General features: G+C 41.2%; 1 protein-coding gene across 3 annotated transcripts; it reads right to left on the bottom strand.

Annotated features, from left to right (window-relative positions):
• Positions 1–922: 922 nt before the first annotated feature.
• On the bottom strand, positions 923–18,437 carry atr (ATR checkpoint kinase). 3 transcript variants are annotated; one of them, XM_086274912.1, is made up of 48 exons: positions 18,228–18,437; positions 17,986–18,077; positions 16,812–16,964; positions 15,780–16,687; positions 15,540–15,682; positions 15,253–15,429; positions 14,882–15,048; positions 14,560–14,712; positions 14,275–14,473; positions 13,905–14,161; positions 13,613–13,809; positions 13,357–13,457; positions 12,925–13,096; positions 12,557–12,712; positions 12,269–12,463; positions 12,062–12,157; positions 11,806–11,895; positions 11,471–11,566; positions 11,236–11,366; positions 10,956–11,099; positions 10,466–10,559; positions 10,227–10,352; positions 9,623–9,829; positions 9,381–9,494; positions 9,156–9,271; positions 8,819–8,939; positions 8,596–8,733; positions 8,089–8,257; positions 7,598–7,764; positions 7,247–7,411; positions 6,805–6,896; positions 6,609–6,700; positions 6,329–6,506; positions 6,063–6,248; positions 5,752–5,911; positions 5,382–5,561; positions 5,061–5,203; positions 4,616–4,713; positions 4,266–4,495; positions 3,532–3,666; positions 3,229–3,429; positions 2,982–3,125; positions 2,490–2,640; positions 2,232–2,388; positions 1,885–2,038; positions 1,590–1,741; positions 1,398–1,503; positions 923–1,240 (listed from the first exon to the last, which is right to left on the bottom strand). In XM_086274912.1, the coding sequence occupies exons 1-48, from the start codon at positions 18,278–18,280 to the stop codon at positions 1,067–1,069; spliced, it is 7,830 nt and encodes a 2,609-aa protein (XP_086131038.1). In that variant the 5' UTR covers positions 18,281–18,437; the 3' UTR covers positions 923–1,066. The 3 variants fall into 3 exon arrangements, with proteins under 3 accessions (XP_086131038.1, XP_086131039.1, XP_086131037.1); XM_086274913.1 differs by having other exon boundaries at positions 14,882–15,045; XM_086274911.1 differs by having other exon boundaries at positions 3,229–3,666.
• Between the last annotated feature and the right edge of the window lie 885 nt (positions 18,438–19,322).

Here is a 19,322-nt window from a genome sequence, read left to right as displayed (position 1 = left end):
CATAAGGGATCATTTGATTGCTGGAATTTTCTAAAATTGGTGTTTTGAACTTTAAGATAGAGGTCCTGCAGGCCCTCCACCTTAAATTTCAAAACACCTCCAGGAGACTTTGTAGTTAATTGTCATTACAATGAAATAAAAATAAAAAATCCAAATTAAAAACACGTTGACTTTTGTTGTCTGTTCTTGATGTTAACCACGAAAGAAAAAAAAGTGTTGCAGGTGTGTACTCTGGTCATCAGTACTGGTATTTTAATGTATTAGTGTAGAATTTGATATAGGGTTAGAGTCTGTTGACAGTTTATCCTCCTCACAATCCCGAGCGCTTCTTCTGTCGAGCTGGATGTCTTTAATATGAGTTTCCAGAACCGTGGAAAATAACAGCATCGTCGAGCTAAACCGGTCGTCTCTGACAACAGCAACAGATTACAAGTGATAATAAATATTATCACAAATACATTTCCATTTCAGATTATTCCGAATAAAAGTATATTCTCATGCAATTATCTTGGAAAGTGTTTTCCCACTAAAAATATGCAAATACATAAATACAACCAAGTTCATCCTGATCTATCCCAAAGCCAGCTGCAACAACAACCAAGCATTAACAAAAAAGAAAAGTAATAATTACATATACAGTGATTTTCTGACTACCTGAACTCATCACTAGATAAGAAAAATATTGCTAGCCAAAAACAAATTACTACCTACTTCTTACTCACACCTTCACCCAGTCCACTTTCAGCTTTTTAAGCAGACATTTAATTCTAAGTGGTGCTTTTATGTAAAAAGTTGGGCCAGTTGGCTGTAATCAGGAGTGAAGAAGCAGCAGGAGACAGGGGATTAAAACAATCAGCTGACAAGCCTGTCTAGCTCTGAGAGTTTGAGGGTTAAGAGATTAGAAGATACACACTACAGCACATTTAACCAACAAAATAATTTATTACAAGGGAATGTACAACAGTGCTGCATTTTCAATGTTTTCAAAACGGAAAAAGGCTCAGGAACAAACAGTCAAAAGTGCTTGGATTGCATTATAATCTTCTGAATTGAGTGCTTTTTCTTTCTACAAGTAAGGACCCCAGCCTAAATACATCTGACACAGTAGTTTATCATCCGTGGCTTCTTGTATGAGGTAATGGACGTGCCCCTCAATTGACAGAGGAAGACCCAGCACTTTATTCCTGCTCTTAATCACTCCCTGCAGGCGCTGCTCAATGTCACACACGTGGGTTTTAGCCTAGCAGAGAAATGTAAAGAACAAACATTATTAGGTGTTATTGAACCTGAATGTGCTGTATTTAGCCCAGTTTTCCTCTGGGATTAATAAAGTCTCTCTGGTTTAGATTTGCAAGTAAATATAATTTAAGAGGTAAAAATTCAAGAAACATGCCCACCTTTTCATTAACAATCTCTCCTGTCTCATTGGCCTGAGCTTTTGATAGTCCTTTGGCTTGTTTGCTCCACTCCACCAGTGGGTCATGAAGGAAGGTCTTCAGCACGCTTGCAGGAAAAATTAAAAACAAAAACAGATTTTTAATATTTATGAATGGTTGAATTTGACATTAATACTTTTTATGTGAATGTACCTCATGAGTGGCTCTCTCTGGTCTCTCATTAGTCTTATCGTAACCTCACAGGCTTGCCTAAAGAGGCCCTCGATGCCCATGGGCCCCATAGCATGCACCATGTTTCGAGTCAGACGAAAGGGAACAACCTCTGGCACGTCAAATGTCTCCCCCTAGTGGAAAAGGAGAGAAAAGCACAGGCAAACTTAAAAGCAACAACATGCACTGGTGTTAAGGATACATATAATAAATAATAAATATATGAATATTCCTAAATAATATTTTATTGAATCTAAGGCAAAAAATAAAATAAAACCTTGTTAAAGAGGCAGTTGAAGTCTACATGAACACATTCTCCAGTGAAGGAATCAAAGAGGATGTTTTCTCCGTGGCGATCTCCCAGACCCAGGATGTAGCCCACCATGGACATCACAGCAGTGGAGCGGCAGTATGCTGAACGACTGCTGTACCTGTAAACACACAAATACTCCAAAGATTTATTCTTGGATTTAAGTTACACTTGAAGCAGATTTTTGAAAAATTCTGAATTGAAATAACTTCTTTCAAATGTGGTCAAGATGTTAAATGAAAATGACTAACATTTCTGGTAAAGCAGTGACTTCCAGGAGTATAATTATAGCAGTGTTGTAGTGAAAGTCATACCATGACGTGGGGTCAGGAAAGGTCCGGAGGAACCATTCATAGAAGACAGGGGGGTGTCGAGCACACAGCACCTCCTTGTGGATTCGCAGTTTTTCCTCAAAGGGAGCTGTCTTGGGAAGAATAAGCTTCCTGAGCTCTTTACCTGATAGGTAGATACCTTAAAAACACAGAAAAGGTGAACAACTTAATTACTTCCTAACATTCACTTAAAAAAAAAAGAAAAGGTTTTTGATTGTAGGTGTTATAAGTAAGGGATACCTCTCTCTTTGTACAGCTTTGTGAGAATGTGCCGCAGCCCGGCAGTGTTGTTAACCCATTCAATGATGCCACACTCCTCATTGAGGGGAATCACAGCATAAGTCCGGATGTGTAGCTCCCTCCGTCTGGACTCAGCATCTTTACGGAGGCACTACAACAGTACACACACAGTACAAACAAGCACATATAAATGCTGTTCTTCTCACATTTTCTCAAGTATTGTCATGTAATTTGCACACATATTGATTGATTTAGTACAGCTCTGCTACATAATGAGCTCCTAACTGCAAAGAAAAAAAAAAGGTTCAGTTTTTATTCACATTATGAGAAGAGGCTAATATTTCATTTTAACTTTGAGGCCAGAACAACACATAAAATAAGATTGAACCTCTAAAAGTTAGTAAGTTTGTTTATTCTGACCTAACATGCAAGTCGCTCTATGGCCAGAACTCACTATATATCCATTTAGTTTGAATGAAATCTCCCAGATACCTTATTGATGAGACAGTTGAACTCCATAAGTCTGCAGTCCTTCCTCAGGTCATCTTTAGGTTTACACATCATGGTGTAACCCCGACCATCCGAACCCTTCAGGCTTATCTTCTTTGGCTTCTGCAAAGAGGCCAGGATCTCCACCTACACAAACAAGATTATTTTCTGTAACTGTCAATCAACTCCTGCCGAATGTTAAACATACCGTGGCGGCCGGTCAGAATAGTTAACACCCTCTTTCTCTTACACTGTCTTCAAAACCATCCAGGTATGCCCAGTGTCCAGGAAAAGCATCATGCTGTGTGTTTTCCCCGCCTGTGGAGGGCAGCGTTGGGATGAGGACAGACTGCAGAGGGATCAGGATCTGACTGAATGTCGGCTCCTCCACCAAACGTTTTAGCTGCTTGAAGTGAATGCTCATACTGAGGGTGGTGCTGTTACCATTCACCTGTAAGACACATATAGAAACATCTCTACTCCTGCCTAAAGATGATTTAAGGATTGAGAAGTCATAGACTATTGAAGTGTATTTGTGCATGGGCGTGTATACCGGTTTATTACAAAGCTCCAAAAGCTTGTCTGTCAGTCTGTTGGCATCTCCAATGAATTTTTCCAGGGACTGTTTAAGACTGACGGCTTTCTTAAGGATCTGATTACAGCGATTCATGCGCATGGGGTAGGATGACTGGAAAGAAAAGAAAAGCAGACATAAATAAATGCTGTATTTTGGACGCAGAAGCAGTTGATTACAAAAACTAACAGAGAAATTGTAATTTTGATTTGAACTGATCTGCTAAATAACATTTCAAATAAAAAAAACCCACATAAACAGACTTGCAAATGTTAAACTTTATAGTCACCCCTCATTTGTTTATATTTTGCTTCCAAAGACCCAGACCTTCTAGTAATTTCTTAAAGTGGTCTTGAGCAATAGTTCCCCAGGCTTTCTGGAGGGATTTCAAAGGGTTTGTTTGGACAGTGGCTACTACATAAGTGGATGACAAAAGAAGAGATGCATTTATTATCTGTTATGGAAGGCAGCCAACATCCGAGGAAAAGCTTTGAATGTCCTCCAAGAAGCCTGGAGAACTATTCCTGAATATTCCTAATCCTACCTAATGAAATGACAAAACAACTTGCCTAAGAGAGTTCAGGCTGTGTTGAAGAATAAAAGTGGTCATATCAAATACTGACTTTCAAGCTCATTAGAATTACAAAGGCTATATTTCCATGTTTATAGAAATCACCATCAACCTTAAATGAGGGGTGGCTCATTTCTCTCACCTTGCACACCGCAGTCATTAGCCACATAGCTTGCTGGGGGTATGTGAGGAACACTTTGGCCACAATGGTCATGAGGACATTGAAGACCTCATCGCTGGAGTGACACACCCTGGAGATCAGCTGGGAAAATGCGGTCAGGAACTGGTACGGCGCCAGCTTAGCACAGTGCTCGCTCACTACTGTGTTGATTTTACTCAGCTCCTGTCGCATCTGTCTGTCTGCTCGCCCAGCTGAGGTGAAGGAATAGGTATAATATCAAGTGTTAATGAAAAGCCAATGAAATGCTAAAAATTTGCAAATTAATTAGACTGAAACTAGAAATATCTCCCTGCCCTGTGTGATTTGCCCACCTTTCTCACATTCACACACTTTAGCTCCATAGTCCAGCCAAAGAGACAGCATGCGAGGCATGGCCTGGTAGATATACTGGTTTCCAAACTGCAGAGCACTAGGAGGGAGAAAGTTGATAAGTGTGTTGTTTGATGAAGAAATTAACAGCTGTGAAGTAGCTAATAGAAGCTCTGATTGTAGTCTACAGCAGGGGTGTGCAACTCCAGTCCCCGAGAGCTACTGTCCTGCAGCTTTTAGATGCATCTTTGTTCCGACACACCTGAATCAATGAATGGCTTGTTATCAGGCCTTTGGCAAACTTGATGGCATGCTGAAGAATTAATCCAACCATTTGATTCAGCTGTGTTGGAGTAGAGATGCATATTAAAGCTGCAGGACCGAGAACTGGAGTTGGAGACTCTGGGTCTACAGGGCTGCAAATCAGCAGAAAGAACAAGAACTTACTTCCCGAAGAATGTGACGATGTAACGGATCAGATTACCCTGTTTCTCCAGCTTGTTATCTGTCACCATTGGCATGACTTTGTCATAGTATTTGGCTAAGTAGAAGTTACCATCCTCCCACTCTGGTAGGAGGTTAGTCACATCCTAAAAACAAAACAAAACAAAAAACACATAAGGTAAGGACAAGTGATGCAGAAATCTGCTTTGGTGCCACATCACTGTGAGGGTGATCTCTGACATTTGCATCATTGCATTTTTCACTTTTTTGTCTTTTTATGAAACATTTTCAGAATCTAGTTTAAAAGTGTGTAGATATATCAACCCTGTATGTCTTCATGATGGCATTAGACTCGAAGTTGGCCGTCTCCTCCATGAAGCGCCCCACCAGCAGCATGGCTTTGCCTTTAGTCTGGAGACTGCGAGGATCTGTCAGGGGCTGATCTTCAGGGAAACACTGAGCCACACCCTTCTGCAGGACAATCAGGGCTTGGTGGACATCGCCCTGATGACATTCAGGCAGACAAATTAGGCTACATTAGTTTAATTTGATTATGCACATGTATGAAAATCTAATTTGCAGATAGGAAGACACTAAAGAAAATACGTTTTCTGGTCCTGTACAAATGTGAATAATTTGCATACAGTTTTGCATCATATATTGAATGCTGGTTTTATTTGTAGCCTGGTTATACCTTAGACCAAAGCCACTTTGCCTTCTCTGTGACCAGTTCAGCAAGATTTGTATTTTCTGCATTGAGAAGGGCGTTAAAGGCGGTCTGATGGTGTCCTGCTTTCCTGGCAACCCGGGCACTTTGTAACCAGCACTCCCCAACCAGCTCCTGACATACAGGTCTGCAGAGTGAGATGATGCATGCAGATGTGAGTTCAGAAAGATTTGAAAATGTTGTATTAAGAAGAAATTTTAAACTGATTTCTCTAATGTGTGTGTTTCAGAAAAACAGCATGTTAAAATCTGTGCAACTAAAAAGTGATGTTTCCTTACTGCGTTCCCAGACTGAGCAGGGCACGGCGGAGAGCCAGGACTGGCTCCTTGGCCCTGAAAGAGTTTTGCGTCATCTCCAGCCGATCTGACCAATGAGGAGGCAGTTGGCTGAGGTTGGACCCGGATCCCTGTCTCTGTTTCAGCAGCTCAGTGAAGGTGTGCTCCAACTCACTGAGCATGTGGAGTCTAAACACACGTAAAAGCTTTTTTAGAAAGTTATTAAAACACAACACACTTGACTCCAAACTGAGCTGACATCCACAGACCTGACAATATACTCGTATCCTCTCTGGTAGGTTCCACACTCATAACTGGCAGCAGACAGAGGGACGACCTGTTCTTTCCTCACCAGCTTCAGCTTCTCATAGAAATTTTCAGCATCCTGCTTCTTAGCTGAGAGCAGCAACTGGCCGAGCCGCACACCCCATGTGCTGGACTGCTGGTCTGGAGACACAGAATAGAAAACTATGCTTTAAGAAGATCCATGCATCATGTAGTCACCAGTGATTTCAGATGTTGCAAATACATGCTGTGTTTCTGCACTACCTGAACTCAAATAATCTTCCAGCAGGTCCCATTTTCCAAGCTTCCAGGCTGCCTCTACTCTGTAGGTGTTGAGTTCTGACTTCCACTGGTGCCTAAATGGACATACAATGCTACATTAGGCAAACCTATATTAACCTAAATTTTAAAAATTACATTTAATAAGAAATAGATGTACACTGATATGTATTTTTCTTACTTGTTGGCCAGTACTCCATTGACTTGCGTGATGACTGTGGACAGCTGTCCCAGGCCGAGCATGGAGGTCATCACTCCATGATAGTGAGCGATCTTTATACAAAGCGATAATTGAAATGATCAAGAAAGAAAAAACAGTGAGTTAATTATCTTTTATGTCGATATCATAAATAACATATTGTAAGAAAACATATAAAACTGGCATAGTATATGTACACATACCGGTTTATTAAGCATGTCAGTTATTTTAAATGCAAATAACTAATCAGTCAATCACATGGTAGCAGCTCAATGCATTTAGACAGGTACACAAGATCAATTTCAACCCAACCAAGTATCAGAATCAAGGAGAAAGGTGATTAAAGTGGCTTTGAACACACCACTGAAATACTCAGTCGCACCAACTGGGTGTACATGTTTATGGACTACATGTGTTTGGGTACCTGGTCTGACTCCAGCTGTATGGCTCTGTCATAGCACGCGGTGGCGTCACGGAGCAGGCCGATGCTTTCATGCTCAAGTATCTGTTCCTGGAGTGATGGCTCCTCCCTCCTCAGAGCGTTGACACCTCTCACTCCATCCGGCTCGTGCATTGCAGCGTACAGCGTCTGTGGCAAGCAATCACGTACATCACAGAGCTTAAAGTTCACCACAGAGATTAATTGGATGAGTGGTTAAAAGACAAGTGCACTTGTACTATTGGACTCGTTGCTGTCAAGATAACTTTTATAATGCAGTCAAAAGTCCTGAGTCAATCTTTTATTTAATGGTTAATAACCAAATTGTTTTCTGACCTGCAGGAATGAGAGATGGTCTTGTATGTTCTCTTTATTTTCCAGGATGTAAGCTTCAAAGTGCATGAGGGCACGAGTGTACGCTTTGGATCGTAGAGAGGCCTTGGCCAGGACATCCTGCGGGATATCTTTCAGGAAGGCCACCACGCGCTGATAATCCCCACTCTCTGCAATATCATGTTATAATTCTTTACTTTATTAAAGCAACAAGGTGAGTGAACAATGAGGAGAACTGAATTTTATTTAGTTATTTTCTTATACAGTTCAATGCAAATAATGCATAAAAGCCTCAATATTATCATGTAAATAATAGCAATATAAATTGCTATAGAGTTGACTGAGTAAATACATCTTTTTCAACAGTGACTGAAGCTATGCATCTTTTCATTAGTCCGTAGATTATTGTAGGGTCTACCTTACAATATACAGTGCCTTGAAGCGACTGTTGTTATGGATAAATAAAACTGAATTGAACTGAACTGAATTCTTACCATGTTTGGGTTTGGAGTAGAGGATGTGGCGACTCCACTGTGTAAGGTGTGACAGCATGCTGAACACAGTCTGAGTGCTCAGCTGTGACAGGCTGGAGGCCGTCTTCTGGGCAAGCCCCTCGGCTTGTCCATCTCCCTCTGTCAGCACAGCCAGCATTTCCTCTGTAACCTTTGACAGAAACAAGAATGGAACAACAAGGAATGAGAATTAGAACAAGATTAGAACTGAAGACATCAGAGGGACAGCTCAGGTTGAACGGTTTGAAGACAAAGTTAGACAAGCAAGGCTGAGGTGGTTTTGGACATATGCAGAGGAGGGATAGTGGATATACTGGACAAAGGATGCTGAATATGAAGCTGCCAGGCAGGAGGAAAGAAGTAAATTAGAGGATTCATGGATGCAGTGAATGAGGCCATGCAGAGGGGCTGGTGTGACAGAGGAGGATGGTAGGGATCAGGTGAGATGGAGGCAACTGAACTACTGTGGTGGTTCAGATGTGTCCTCACCTCTTGTTGCTCTGCAGGAGTGCAGCCCAGCAGCATGTAGAGCAGAATATGAGGCAGCAGGTAGATTGTGACCTTGTAGTCGTGTTTGATGATGAAACTACAGCATCTGAACACTTTGCTGGCCAACTCGTGTCTCACCTGGAGAGCAAAGAAACTTCCCTTAACTTCTGGCTTGGAAAACAAGATAAAGCTGGGGAAAAACTTCAAAAAGAGATGGGTTAACCTTGCTGATGAGGTATCCAGCCCAGGTGGCTGACCAGTCAGAGAATTTGCTGCCTCTGTTGCTGAGGTACACAGGTTTCTTCAGCTTAGACCAGTTCACCTCCTTCTGACTGCTCTTATATCTGCAGGTAAGAGTAGAAAATAACAGATTTACAAAAAGAGAAGTTAAAAAAATGGAAGGACTTAGTGAGTACTAAAAGATTGCAGGCAAGAAGATAAAATGTTGGAGAAGGGAGGAGAGAAGAGGAAAAATAACTGTCGTCTGAGGGATTTTTAAGTCCTGAATTCTGAGACCATTACAAACGAGACTATGTGTGTACGAAGGTGTAAACTTAGACCTGCTGTTGAGGTGAGGCTCCAGTATTTCTTGAATTTGCTCGGGGAATCTTCTCCACAGACGTCGGCCCGCTGAGTCAGTTCGACCTTCGCGACACTCAAATATGGAAAGCAGTTCCTACAGTGGATATAAAATCACCAATACAAACAAACATTTCAACATCACCCCGCAAAAATAAATAAATACAATAGAGGAACAAACACAAATAATTAAAGCTGTTGCGTACCTGAATTGCATAAGCAGCAGAGTCCTGGGCTCTCACATCATCAGCGTACGCCAGAAATGTTCTGGTCAGTTCGGTCAGCAAATCATAGGCAAAGTTAGGATCATCCACTCCGCTCTGCCACAGAGAAAAAACAAACAAACATACAGTTCAGTTATCTTTGCTTCACACACACACACACACACACACACACACACACACATATATAATTATCATTACATTTGCAATCTATGTTAGTTATTTACCACAAAGATGTTGCGGTTGCCGTGGGTGTGTGTTTGCGACAGATCCAAGCGTCCCGGATCCACGGCGCCCAGCTCCCCCAGACACTCCCCACAGAGAAGCCTGGCCTCTGGGGATGAATCCTGGCAGCCTTTCAGCAGCACTGATACCAGGTTGGAGATGACCGGCTCCACTGCTTCACTCGCACAAACCTGCCGCAGCAGCCACTCCTGCACTCCAGAAAACAGAGGAACATATTTATAGATGTGTTAAGTTAAAGTAAATTTGTGGGTAACGGTGAGGATTTAACATGGGCTATGCTAGAAGTGTAGTAAGAACTGAACTAAGAATTAGAATTAAGAACTGAAACACCAATTTAGGTGCTAAGATGTATTATAGTATGTTAATTTATGGACACATCCATTGTACATAATTCTTAATGCTAATGACCCAACTTTCAGGCTTACACCTTTCACAACAACAAATCGTTTGAAAAAGATAACACAGCCGGTGATTTTGGAATGATGCAGTCTAATGGTTTCATTATATATATTTTGCATTCTTTTCTGAGTTCTCTTTGCAAACATGGAGCTGTTACTTCACTGTAGCACTTCATTGAGTGTGTACCTGGTTGCTGTGCATCATGTCCCTGAGGCTGGTCAGCGCGTGGATCCTCACGTCCACGTTCTCATGCTGGACGGCTCTCATGGAGAGCTGCAGTGCGGCAGCCAAGTCACTGCTGCTGGCCGCCAGCTGGAAGAAGAAAAGATAAAATACAACACAACAATGTGTTGTACGTATGATCACTGTCAACCAGCCTTTTGTTTCACATTCATTTTACTTTCTGTTGTGCCCTTCATACAGACCTTTTTATAATCCTGCATTACTGTGTGGATGTCTTTTAGCTCTGGATGGTCTGGTAGAAAGTAAATCTCATGGAGGTAGTCACTGACTTCTTCCCTGTAATTAAATGACAGAAGTGAGGCATCTAAAAGCGCACATACACCCACACCTATGTACATATACAAACACACTCTTTCAAGTACCTACATACGCATACATACATACTCATCCATGTGTACCCTTTTACACATTGTTGTGTATGTCTACACAAGTGTCCATTCAGCACAAAAAGGAAATAAGACCAGTTGTGCACAAGAAAAATCTGGTTGATTGAAAAGAGGATGAGATGGGAATGAATAAGATCCTTTTCCCACATTATTCACAATCCTTTTGCATACTCTAAAACCATTTTGACCAGTTTAACTAATGAGGGAAGTTAAAACTGTAACCGAAAGATGTGTCTTTGTGTTTGCACGCTGATCAAATGTGCACATTTGTGCTTATGTTTGCTACCTGTTGTCCAGGATGAGGAAGCGGATGATGGCGGCAGTTTCTTTGGGCTGCAGTGGAATCAAGGGGAGCAAAGCAACAATAACGTGACTCAGTAGGGGGCCCAGGTGTGCAGGCTCCACACTCCTCACAAAACAATCCCATGTCCTACCCAGAGGAAAAGGGAGTGTATAAAAAAAAAAAAAAAACGAATTAGAAACAGATGTCTGAGCAAATGCCAACGAATAATAAAGATAAATGCATCACAATATGTGACTTTATGTGCAAGTATACAAGTACTGACTGGCAGCAGAGGAGAGGGAAGTCCTCTCTGTATCGCAGGCCGGTGCGTAATGTCGTCATCATCTTCACTCTGACAGAGCTGATGTGTTTGGAGCCCATCAGTCGCATCAGAGCCATCACACTTGTCAAAACCTGCACGAAGAACAGGCAGACATGTTCACTTTGAGCCAAGGAGATCTTTATTGGACAATTAACCAATCAGATTTAAAATTCTGGTATTTTAGAGGATCAATTACCAGTTTCTTGCGGTTTTTTTCTCCTGCACTGGAGCTAAGCAGCTGCATGTTGAAAAAGGCAAGAATCCCCAGCAGCTTTGGCTGTAAGTAGTCAGCCTAAAGATAAAAACAAGACATTCATTAATGGATAATTAGCAGATGATTAGTTGCTTATTATCTCTTTAATTTTTTTTTTTTTGCATAGAAAAATTACATTTTTGTTTTAAATTAATTACATAAAACATATCTCACAGATTCTGAAGCCTAAATTGTTTCATAAAGCATTTTTGTCTAGTCAAATGTCAAAAAGACAAGAAACTAAAACACTGATATGAAATGCAGAGGATGCCAAGTACCATAAGTTCTGAGGTGGTGATGTCTCGGGGTCCCTGGTACGGATCATCACTGGATGCAAAGGAGGCCAGGATTGCCAAGCCATTGAATACCTGCAAAGAAATAAACACTTATGAGAACAGAAACTAGAGTCTGTGTTTTAGATCATTTGTGAGTTTTATTCAAGAGGAGGCCTTGTGCAGAATAATTTCCTCAAAGCCACATATTTTGAAATAGATTTAATGTTTAGAAAATCTGTTTCCACATATGTGTGTCAACCTGTTGGTAGTGCTCTCCAAGACGCAGCAGCAGCTCATTATGAAGACCCTGGAAGTCTTGGCGTAGCAGAGATCCCAGTTCAATTTCTGTCTCACTCTGAAAGAACATGAAGGAGAAGAAAAATAAACTTGTTTTTAAGATGACCTCTTCAGGTACATGACTCTAAATCATGTTTCAGCTGTAAAATGCAAGTAAAGTTGTTCATACTTGTAGGTAGTGAAAGGCCCTCTCCAGCTCCTCCTTTGTGCAAGAACAGACCAGATGGCTGAAGATGTACTTAAAGTTGTTGATCAGGATCTCTCTCCTGTTTGCCTTCAACTCAATGGCCAAAGTTCGAATGAGAGCAGAGCCTGTAGAGCTTGCTTTTGCTGCTAGGTAAGGCAGCAACACCTGGAGGGTCCGCTGCATAAACAAACATGCAAGAAAGCACCAATGTACATCACATAAAGAGTGCTTACTATCTGTGTGTGGATGCGTGTGCATGACTGTACATACGGTGAGGAAGCGGTGGAGGTCTGGAAAGTCAAAAGCGTGCGCGATCTGAGCAAGAATATCCAGAGCCAGCTCCCTCTGATTGGCTGACTCGGTTCCTTGATCTGGTGTGCTCCGCAGGGCTGACGCATGGCGCGAATGTAGTGACTCCACCAGGAACTAAAAGGCAAAGAAGATATAGTAATGGACTGTAGATTTTCCACAAAAAACAGTATCTAAAACAGACCAAATGAAAACTAAACCAATGCAATTTTCAAACATTAAATCCACATATATACTATGAATAACAGTATTATAGAGCAAGTCATCTAACTCATAATAAGCAGGTGAATAGGATGGGTTTGGTCCAATTTAAACAAAAGACTAGATACCTGGCAGATAGGGTTCTTGTACTGACTGAAGAGTGTCTGCAGTTTCAAGCCTTTAGTGGTGGCCAGGGCTCGAATTTGAGTGTAAGCAGCTACAGACACCTGGGACGACTTGGACAGGAGACAGTGGAGCAGACGCAGCAGAGAGAACGACACCAAACTACCCTGAGAGGCTCTGACAGAAGAGGAAAGGGGAATGAAGAAATTTCCTTCATTAAGTAGTCTTTTTAAATGTATTAACAAAAGAAATCATCTGTTTTCTACATCTAAGTGGATATGAAAATAATACAAACTAATAACAACTAGCAACACAACATTTTATTTCTGTATATAAGGTCAATAATTTTATCTCCCATCTTATAACATATTATTCATTAAAAACAATTACTATAACTCATACAGCTTGTGGAATAAAAAAAAAAGCTGTTTATATACCTGCCGATCTCTCCAGTGGTGAGGATCAGAGTGTTACGCAGGTCATCATCTCTGTTAAGTTTAGCAGTGCTGAATGCCTCTTTAAGACGTGCAACCAGGAGCTGTGATGGTGACACACACCACATCAAAAAACAAGTAAACATGCAACATTAAACTATATTGATTGAGGGGAATATGGTGAAATTTTACCCTGATAAAAATATAATTAGGTTATAATAATAAAAATATAAGAAAAACTGGAGTCAGAATTGCTCACCTCATTCAAAGAGCCCTGCTCAGAGTTTCTAGTGGTCTCTGCTAGCAGGAAACGCACTGATTGGCTGAAGCGTGTTCTAACCACAGGATCGGAATCCTCCATTAGACCAATCAGGGTACAGAGTACGGCTTGGGAATCGCTGTCTGCACCAGTGAGATTCACATGCTGGCACAGGTGGGGAAGAGCTTCTAGGAAAGCTGGCAGTGAAATGTATAAAATGTTTAAGAAAACAGCAGCTGTGAACTGATTTCAATGCATCAGCTGTTGTGAAAAACTTATGGTTAAAAGGTACCTTGTTTCACGGTGCTTGGAGCTTGTGGTCTGAGCAATGGTAGGAAGGGTCTAACAACAGATGCCTTGAGGGATGGCACTGCTTTCCCAGCATGATCTGTTTCAAGACTACAAGAGAGGCAAAGGATTTTGGGAAGACAAGTGGAGTCTGTGTGGATGTCACTAAGGCTGGAGAGCTCTGATTGGAGGCAGCTCAGCTGACCAATGATCCTGGCAAGTTCCTTCTTCACCTGCTCCGAACTGTCCTCCAGCTTGGAACTACAATTATCAAACATACGCCATGAAATATAACAAAGTAACTGATGATATCAATGAAAGAAAGACAGAAAATATCAGTGGTCAAGTACTAAGTAATGTATGAGTTTCCATACAGCAAAGTAGTGCCAATGAGGTTGTAGTGCATGTTTCCCAGATGGTGGAGAAGAAGAGGGAAAGCCTTGACTGCTGCTACTCTCACCACCTCCTCCTGACTCTGCAGCGCCTTTGAAAACACACACACGCGCCACGTCTCGCACACACCACCATGTAAAAAGGCCAGCAGCGACACGCAATCGGCCTGGACCTCAGGTGCTGGAAAGAAAGACGTCTTTAAATGACTTTTAAAGCAGTCGTTTAGGTTTTCATTAAAAGAAAAAGAAGCACACAGGAACACTCACAGTAGCAGAAACCGAGTCTCTGCGCCAAGGCTAGCAACCAGGAAGGGAAGCCTGAAGTCTTATAGGCTGAGACAGACTTGTTCTCACACACCCAAGGAAGAGACAACAGAGCACACACATGTTGTTGGAGCCTGTCATCATTCTGGCTGCTCACTAAAAAAAAAAAGAAAAAAAAGAAGATTATGATTATAATAAAGGATGTGTATCTGGCTTGATTTCTATCTTCAAATTAAACACAAACAAATATGGAAAATACATCAACTTTTATTTTGACAACAAACTAAACCAAAAACATCTGGTATTTTTGTATTTAGATCCTTACTTGTCAGGTAAAGTATAGAGTCGAGGACCCTGACAGTGATCTGGACAGCAGACTGAAAGTAGCTCTGATTTGACACAGGCTGAGATCCTCCTTCTAACACTGACTGACAGCTCTTCAGGGCCCTGCTCAGCGTCTCAGTGGGAACCCAAAGGAGAGGTGACAAGCTGCTATAACAAAGAGATGTTGAGGTGAATAATATGCTATTAATCACTGTGAACGACATATGTCAAACTGGAGCCAGGAAAGTAAGCAATCTCTAATATTAAACACTATTAAAATAAAAAACTAGAGAAAAAGTTTTTCTGAGAGGCAGAAAAAAGATAAAAAGGAGAGGGCTTGTGTAAGAGCACGGGTGTATGTTTGGGAATTACCTAACGGGTGAGGAGCAGAGGGCTGCCTGATGGAGAATGAGGGCCAGTCCCTGCAGAGCAGACGCACTCTGGGTGGTCTCAGGCTTAGCAGAACTGGAGTCCAAAAGCATCAGCAGCTCCTCCAGCCGACTGTTTAACGCAGCCCAAACCTTACTGTGAACACGCATGTCCACTTTGCTTAAGATAGAGACACAGACATTACTTCAATACGACATATGAGACATTTTTAAAAAAATTGTTTGAGATTTTCATGGTTATTGCCAAATAGTAAATGTTGATGCACTCACCTTGAGGATGTTTTAGGAGTTTTACCGACTGAACTGGTGGCAGATTTGCAAGACTTCTTGGCAGGTGTTGCTCCATCTTTACACTCCTGCAGCACTAAAGCTGTCTCAGCCTTCAGGGCAGCTCGGAGAAACCCTTCTGCACACTGCGAACAACAAGCATAGCACATATTGTAAAGAGGGAAACACTGTATGGATATCAAAAGGATAATTTAAAAGGAAACACAAAGAACAGAGTTGTACTTCAGCTTGATTTGCTGTCCCCACGGTGCATGCTAGTGTCCCGCAGACTTCGGTGACCCGCTGCCTCCTAAGCAACGCGGCGCTCTCATAAACTGGTGCTACAGATAGCGAGAAGCTAAACAGCAGGCAAAGTGACTCGGTCACTTCTACACCTAACTTGACACCAGCTCCAGCAAGAGTGCAAACACACTCGAACATCTGTGAGAGGTGGATGGGCTCAAAGTGTGAGTGAGAAACATACGATTGCTGAAACACGCAGCGGGTCAGGCTTAACAGCTCTCCTTCGTAAGCTTGCTTCTCATTTATGTTTGCTGTGGCAGAGTAGGAATGTGTTTCCAGCAACTGGAAGTAGGCTGCAAAGAATTCGTGGCCCTGCATCTCAGGAAATCCTCTGAGCTCCACCAGTGTTCTCAGCATCACCATGGAGGCTTTCCTCAGCCTGATGTTCCCGTTGGACAGGATGAAGCATGCAGCTTCCCAGGCTACACTCAGGTCACGACGGGAGATGACTCCCCTCAGAGACTCAGTTATGATGTTGATCGTTACAAGTGTCAGCGACTCCAAGGCAGCAGGTGAGGAGAGCACAAGGGCAGAGGGGGTGAGGTATGAGGAGGCACAGAGGGGGGATAAACTGAAGCACTTGAGGTTTATAGGCCACTGGTTCTTTGTGTGAATGTCCAAAACATGTCCCTGTCCTGCAAGTGTGCAAATATGTGCATACAGGTTATGGCTGAGTTCCTGGGACAGAAATATGAGTTCCTGAATGAGGCAATTAAAGATAAATGGTGCCCGGACTCTCAGAGTGTGAAATAAAGAGCACAACACAGCAGAGACCCGTCCATGGATGATATCACAGCCTGGAGCTGCTGCCACACGAAGGAAACGCACCGCCACCCACTTACTGAAGTCTAAAATCAAGACAAGGAATGAGAAGATATTAAAGGACTAAACTAAAAAGGCAAAACATGTTCAGCTTTATTTTCTCTAATTTCTGAAATCACTTATGGCAGCATTTTGAGAAGAATTTCCTACCAGTGCAGCTCTGTGTTGTTTCTGGGTATTCAGCAGGCTGACAGGCAGGGTTGGCAAACATCAGAGATGAAGATTTAACTATGTGCTGCACAAAGTCCAGCAGCATCACACAGGCTGGCTCTGAGGTGGACTTCTTACTTAGCCCTAAAGCAACTGGAAGAAAAGACAACTGCTTTGTTAAAAGAGCTGGTACACATACAGAGGATAAGTCAAATATTCTTGCAATATTAACTTGAAAAGTCACTAAATGATAAAAAGCTTAAAAAAGCAACACATCATGTCAAGATCTAAAGAATCTGCTGAGAAAGTCATTGACATCTATCGATCTTGAAAGGGTTACAAAACCATTTCTAAGGCTTTGAGACTCCAGTGATCCACAGCGAGAACCATGAGCCACAAATGGAGAACGCTTTTAACAGTGGAAAACCTTCCCAGGAGTGGACAGCCAACCAAAATTGCTCAGAGAGTGTATCAACAACTCATCCAGTAAGTTACAAAAGAACCACGAATAATGATCAGTGATCCCACACCCACCAGGAAGTCTTAAATGCATAAAAAAAACCCATAAAAATCAAAGTGAAAGTTCTGCAGTGGCCTAGTCAAAGTACAGGCTTAAATATAATTTAAATGCTTTGGCATGACCTTAAACAGACCGCTCATGCTTGAAAAACTTCCATTATGGCTGATGTTATGTGAAAGACTTGTTGCAACTTATCACCAACACTTGATTGCAGTTCTTCCTTTTAAGGTTGGCACAACCAGTTATTAGGTTTAGGGGGCAGTTACTTTTTCACACAGGTTTAGATAGGTTCTTTTTCCTATTTTTATCATCATCATCATCAATCTTTATTTATTTATTTTTAACAGGATTTTTTCAGGAATTTATAATTTGCATGTTACATTTACTTAGGCCATCTCTGTCTATTTTTAAAATTTGTCTAATGATCTAAAACATGCACGTTTGACAAATATACAAAAAAAGGGAAAAGAAATCAGCGAAGTATATTAACAAGAGGGAATAGTAGTCATGGTAAGCAACAACTTCAGGGAATGTTTCAGCAGATAAGTCTGACAGTGTGCACCAAAAAGCTGTTTGTTTGTTTTTTATTGATGTCCTTTCAGAGGCTTTTATTATGGTGACCACCCCTAGTATGTGTCGATATTCCCGGCTTACCGACATCCACATCTGTCAGTATCCTGTCGATGAACTGGCAGAGAATCTGTCGAGGTTTCTGTACCACCTGGCCGTACTCTGCAGCGCTCGCACTGCAAATATCAGCACGATGTTATTCACAGAGACATGACGAAGCAAAGGTTTTTATCGACTTCAATAAGTAAAGACGAGGACTCACTTTAGCCCAAATAAGTGGTACTGTTAACTACTTAGCTCTTAGCCAACTTTAGCCGTGTACTCACCTAGCTAGCTCCTGAAGAGCCGGTATCATCGCAGACATTTCCAGACCTTCCATTTTTAAACTTTTTGTGTCGCTGTTCGATAAAACTCTTTAATACATTAATATATAGCTCTGTCTAATCATTTTAACCAGTACACATCTCCACGTCTCCTTCTGCCTGTCAAGTCTTTCCAAAACTTTCGCTCCAAAATGACGTTTCTGTTTTGATACGGAAGCCAGCGAGGGTCTATAAGCTCAAACAAAACGCAAACTAGTAAATGCTCCCTCTGGTCGCTAAAGTAACGTTAAAGTATGTGTTTTACGGCAGGAAAATGTTTTTAAAAATTGTTAAAAAAATGTTAATAGTAAAGGTACCACAGGCCCATAGTAAAGGTCTTAAAAAGTAGGTAGGGTAAAAATATACACAACAGTGATGTTTTTTAAAGGAGAAGTAAAAAAGGTGAAATAAAAAATCTAATTGAGACTGTGCAAAAGAGTAGTGCAATTGCAGTAGTAAATAATATGTAACAAGAGGGTATAATACAAAATAGTACAATGTAAATATTTGTGAAACTGTGTATGCCTACCTACAAATGTGTTACTTAACTATTCATGAGGCATTTGTATGTATTTTGTGATTAGAATTTAATGTATATCTTAATTAAGTTGCTAAATTCAAAATTACAGTAGAATTCCTTAAATCAGTTAAATGGCATTTATATAGTACAAAGTCACAACAAAAGACACATTAAAACACTTTATATTGTAAGGTAAAGAAACTACAACAGAACAAGAGAAACACAAGTGTTTCAGTCCCTTTATTCACCATGCAGCTTTTTAAAAACACTTAAGATGTATAAGATGCTCCCCCCTATCTAAAGGGGAGACTGAAACATATTTGAAAATGGGTAATAAGTAAATAAATAAATAAATATCAAGTAATGTCAGTTTATTGTCACCTCCCATCTTTCAAGTATTTTTAACCTTAAAGTTTTTAGTTATGCTCATTTTAGAAGCTATGTAGAAAAGCCAGATTTTTGCTTTTAATGGCTTTTGATTCAATTATATTTCATGCACTTCTGAATATACATGTTATATCCAATTTGCTCTTTACTTG

This window comes from Aulonocara sp. 'chitande type north' Nkhata Bay, linkage group LG19, assembly GCF_057382095.1.
Source record: "Aulonocara sp. 'chitande type north' Nkhata Bay isolate Kocher_YH1m ecotype deep benthic linkage group LG19, A_spYH_male_GT1.1, whole genome shotgun sequence".
NCBI lineage: Eukaryota > Metazoa > Chordata > Actinopteri > Cichliformes > Cichlidae > Aulonocara > Aulonocara sp. 'chitande type north' Nkhata Bay.
The sequence above is the reverse complement of the archived record's forward strand: the minus strand, read 5'-3'. Positions and strand labels throughout refer to the sequence as shown.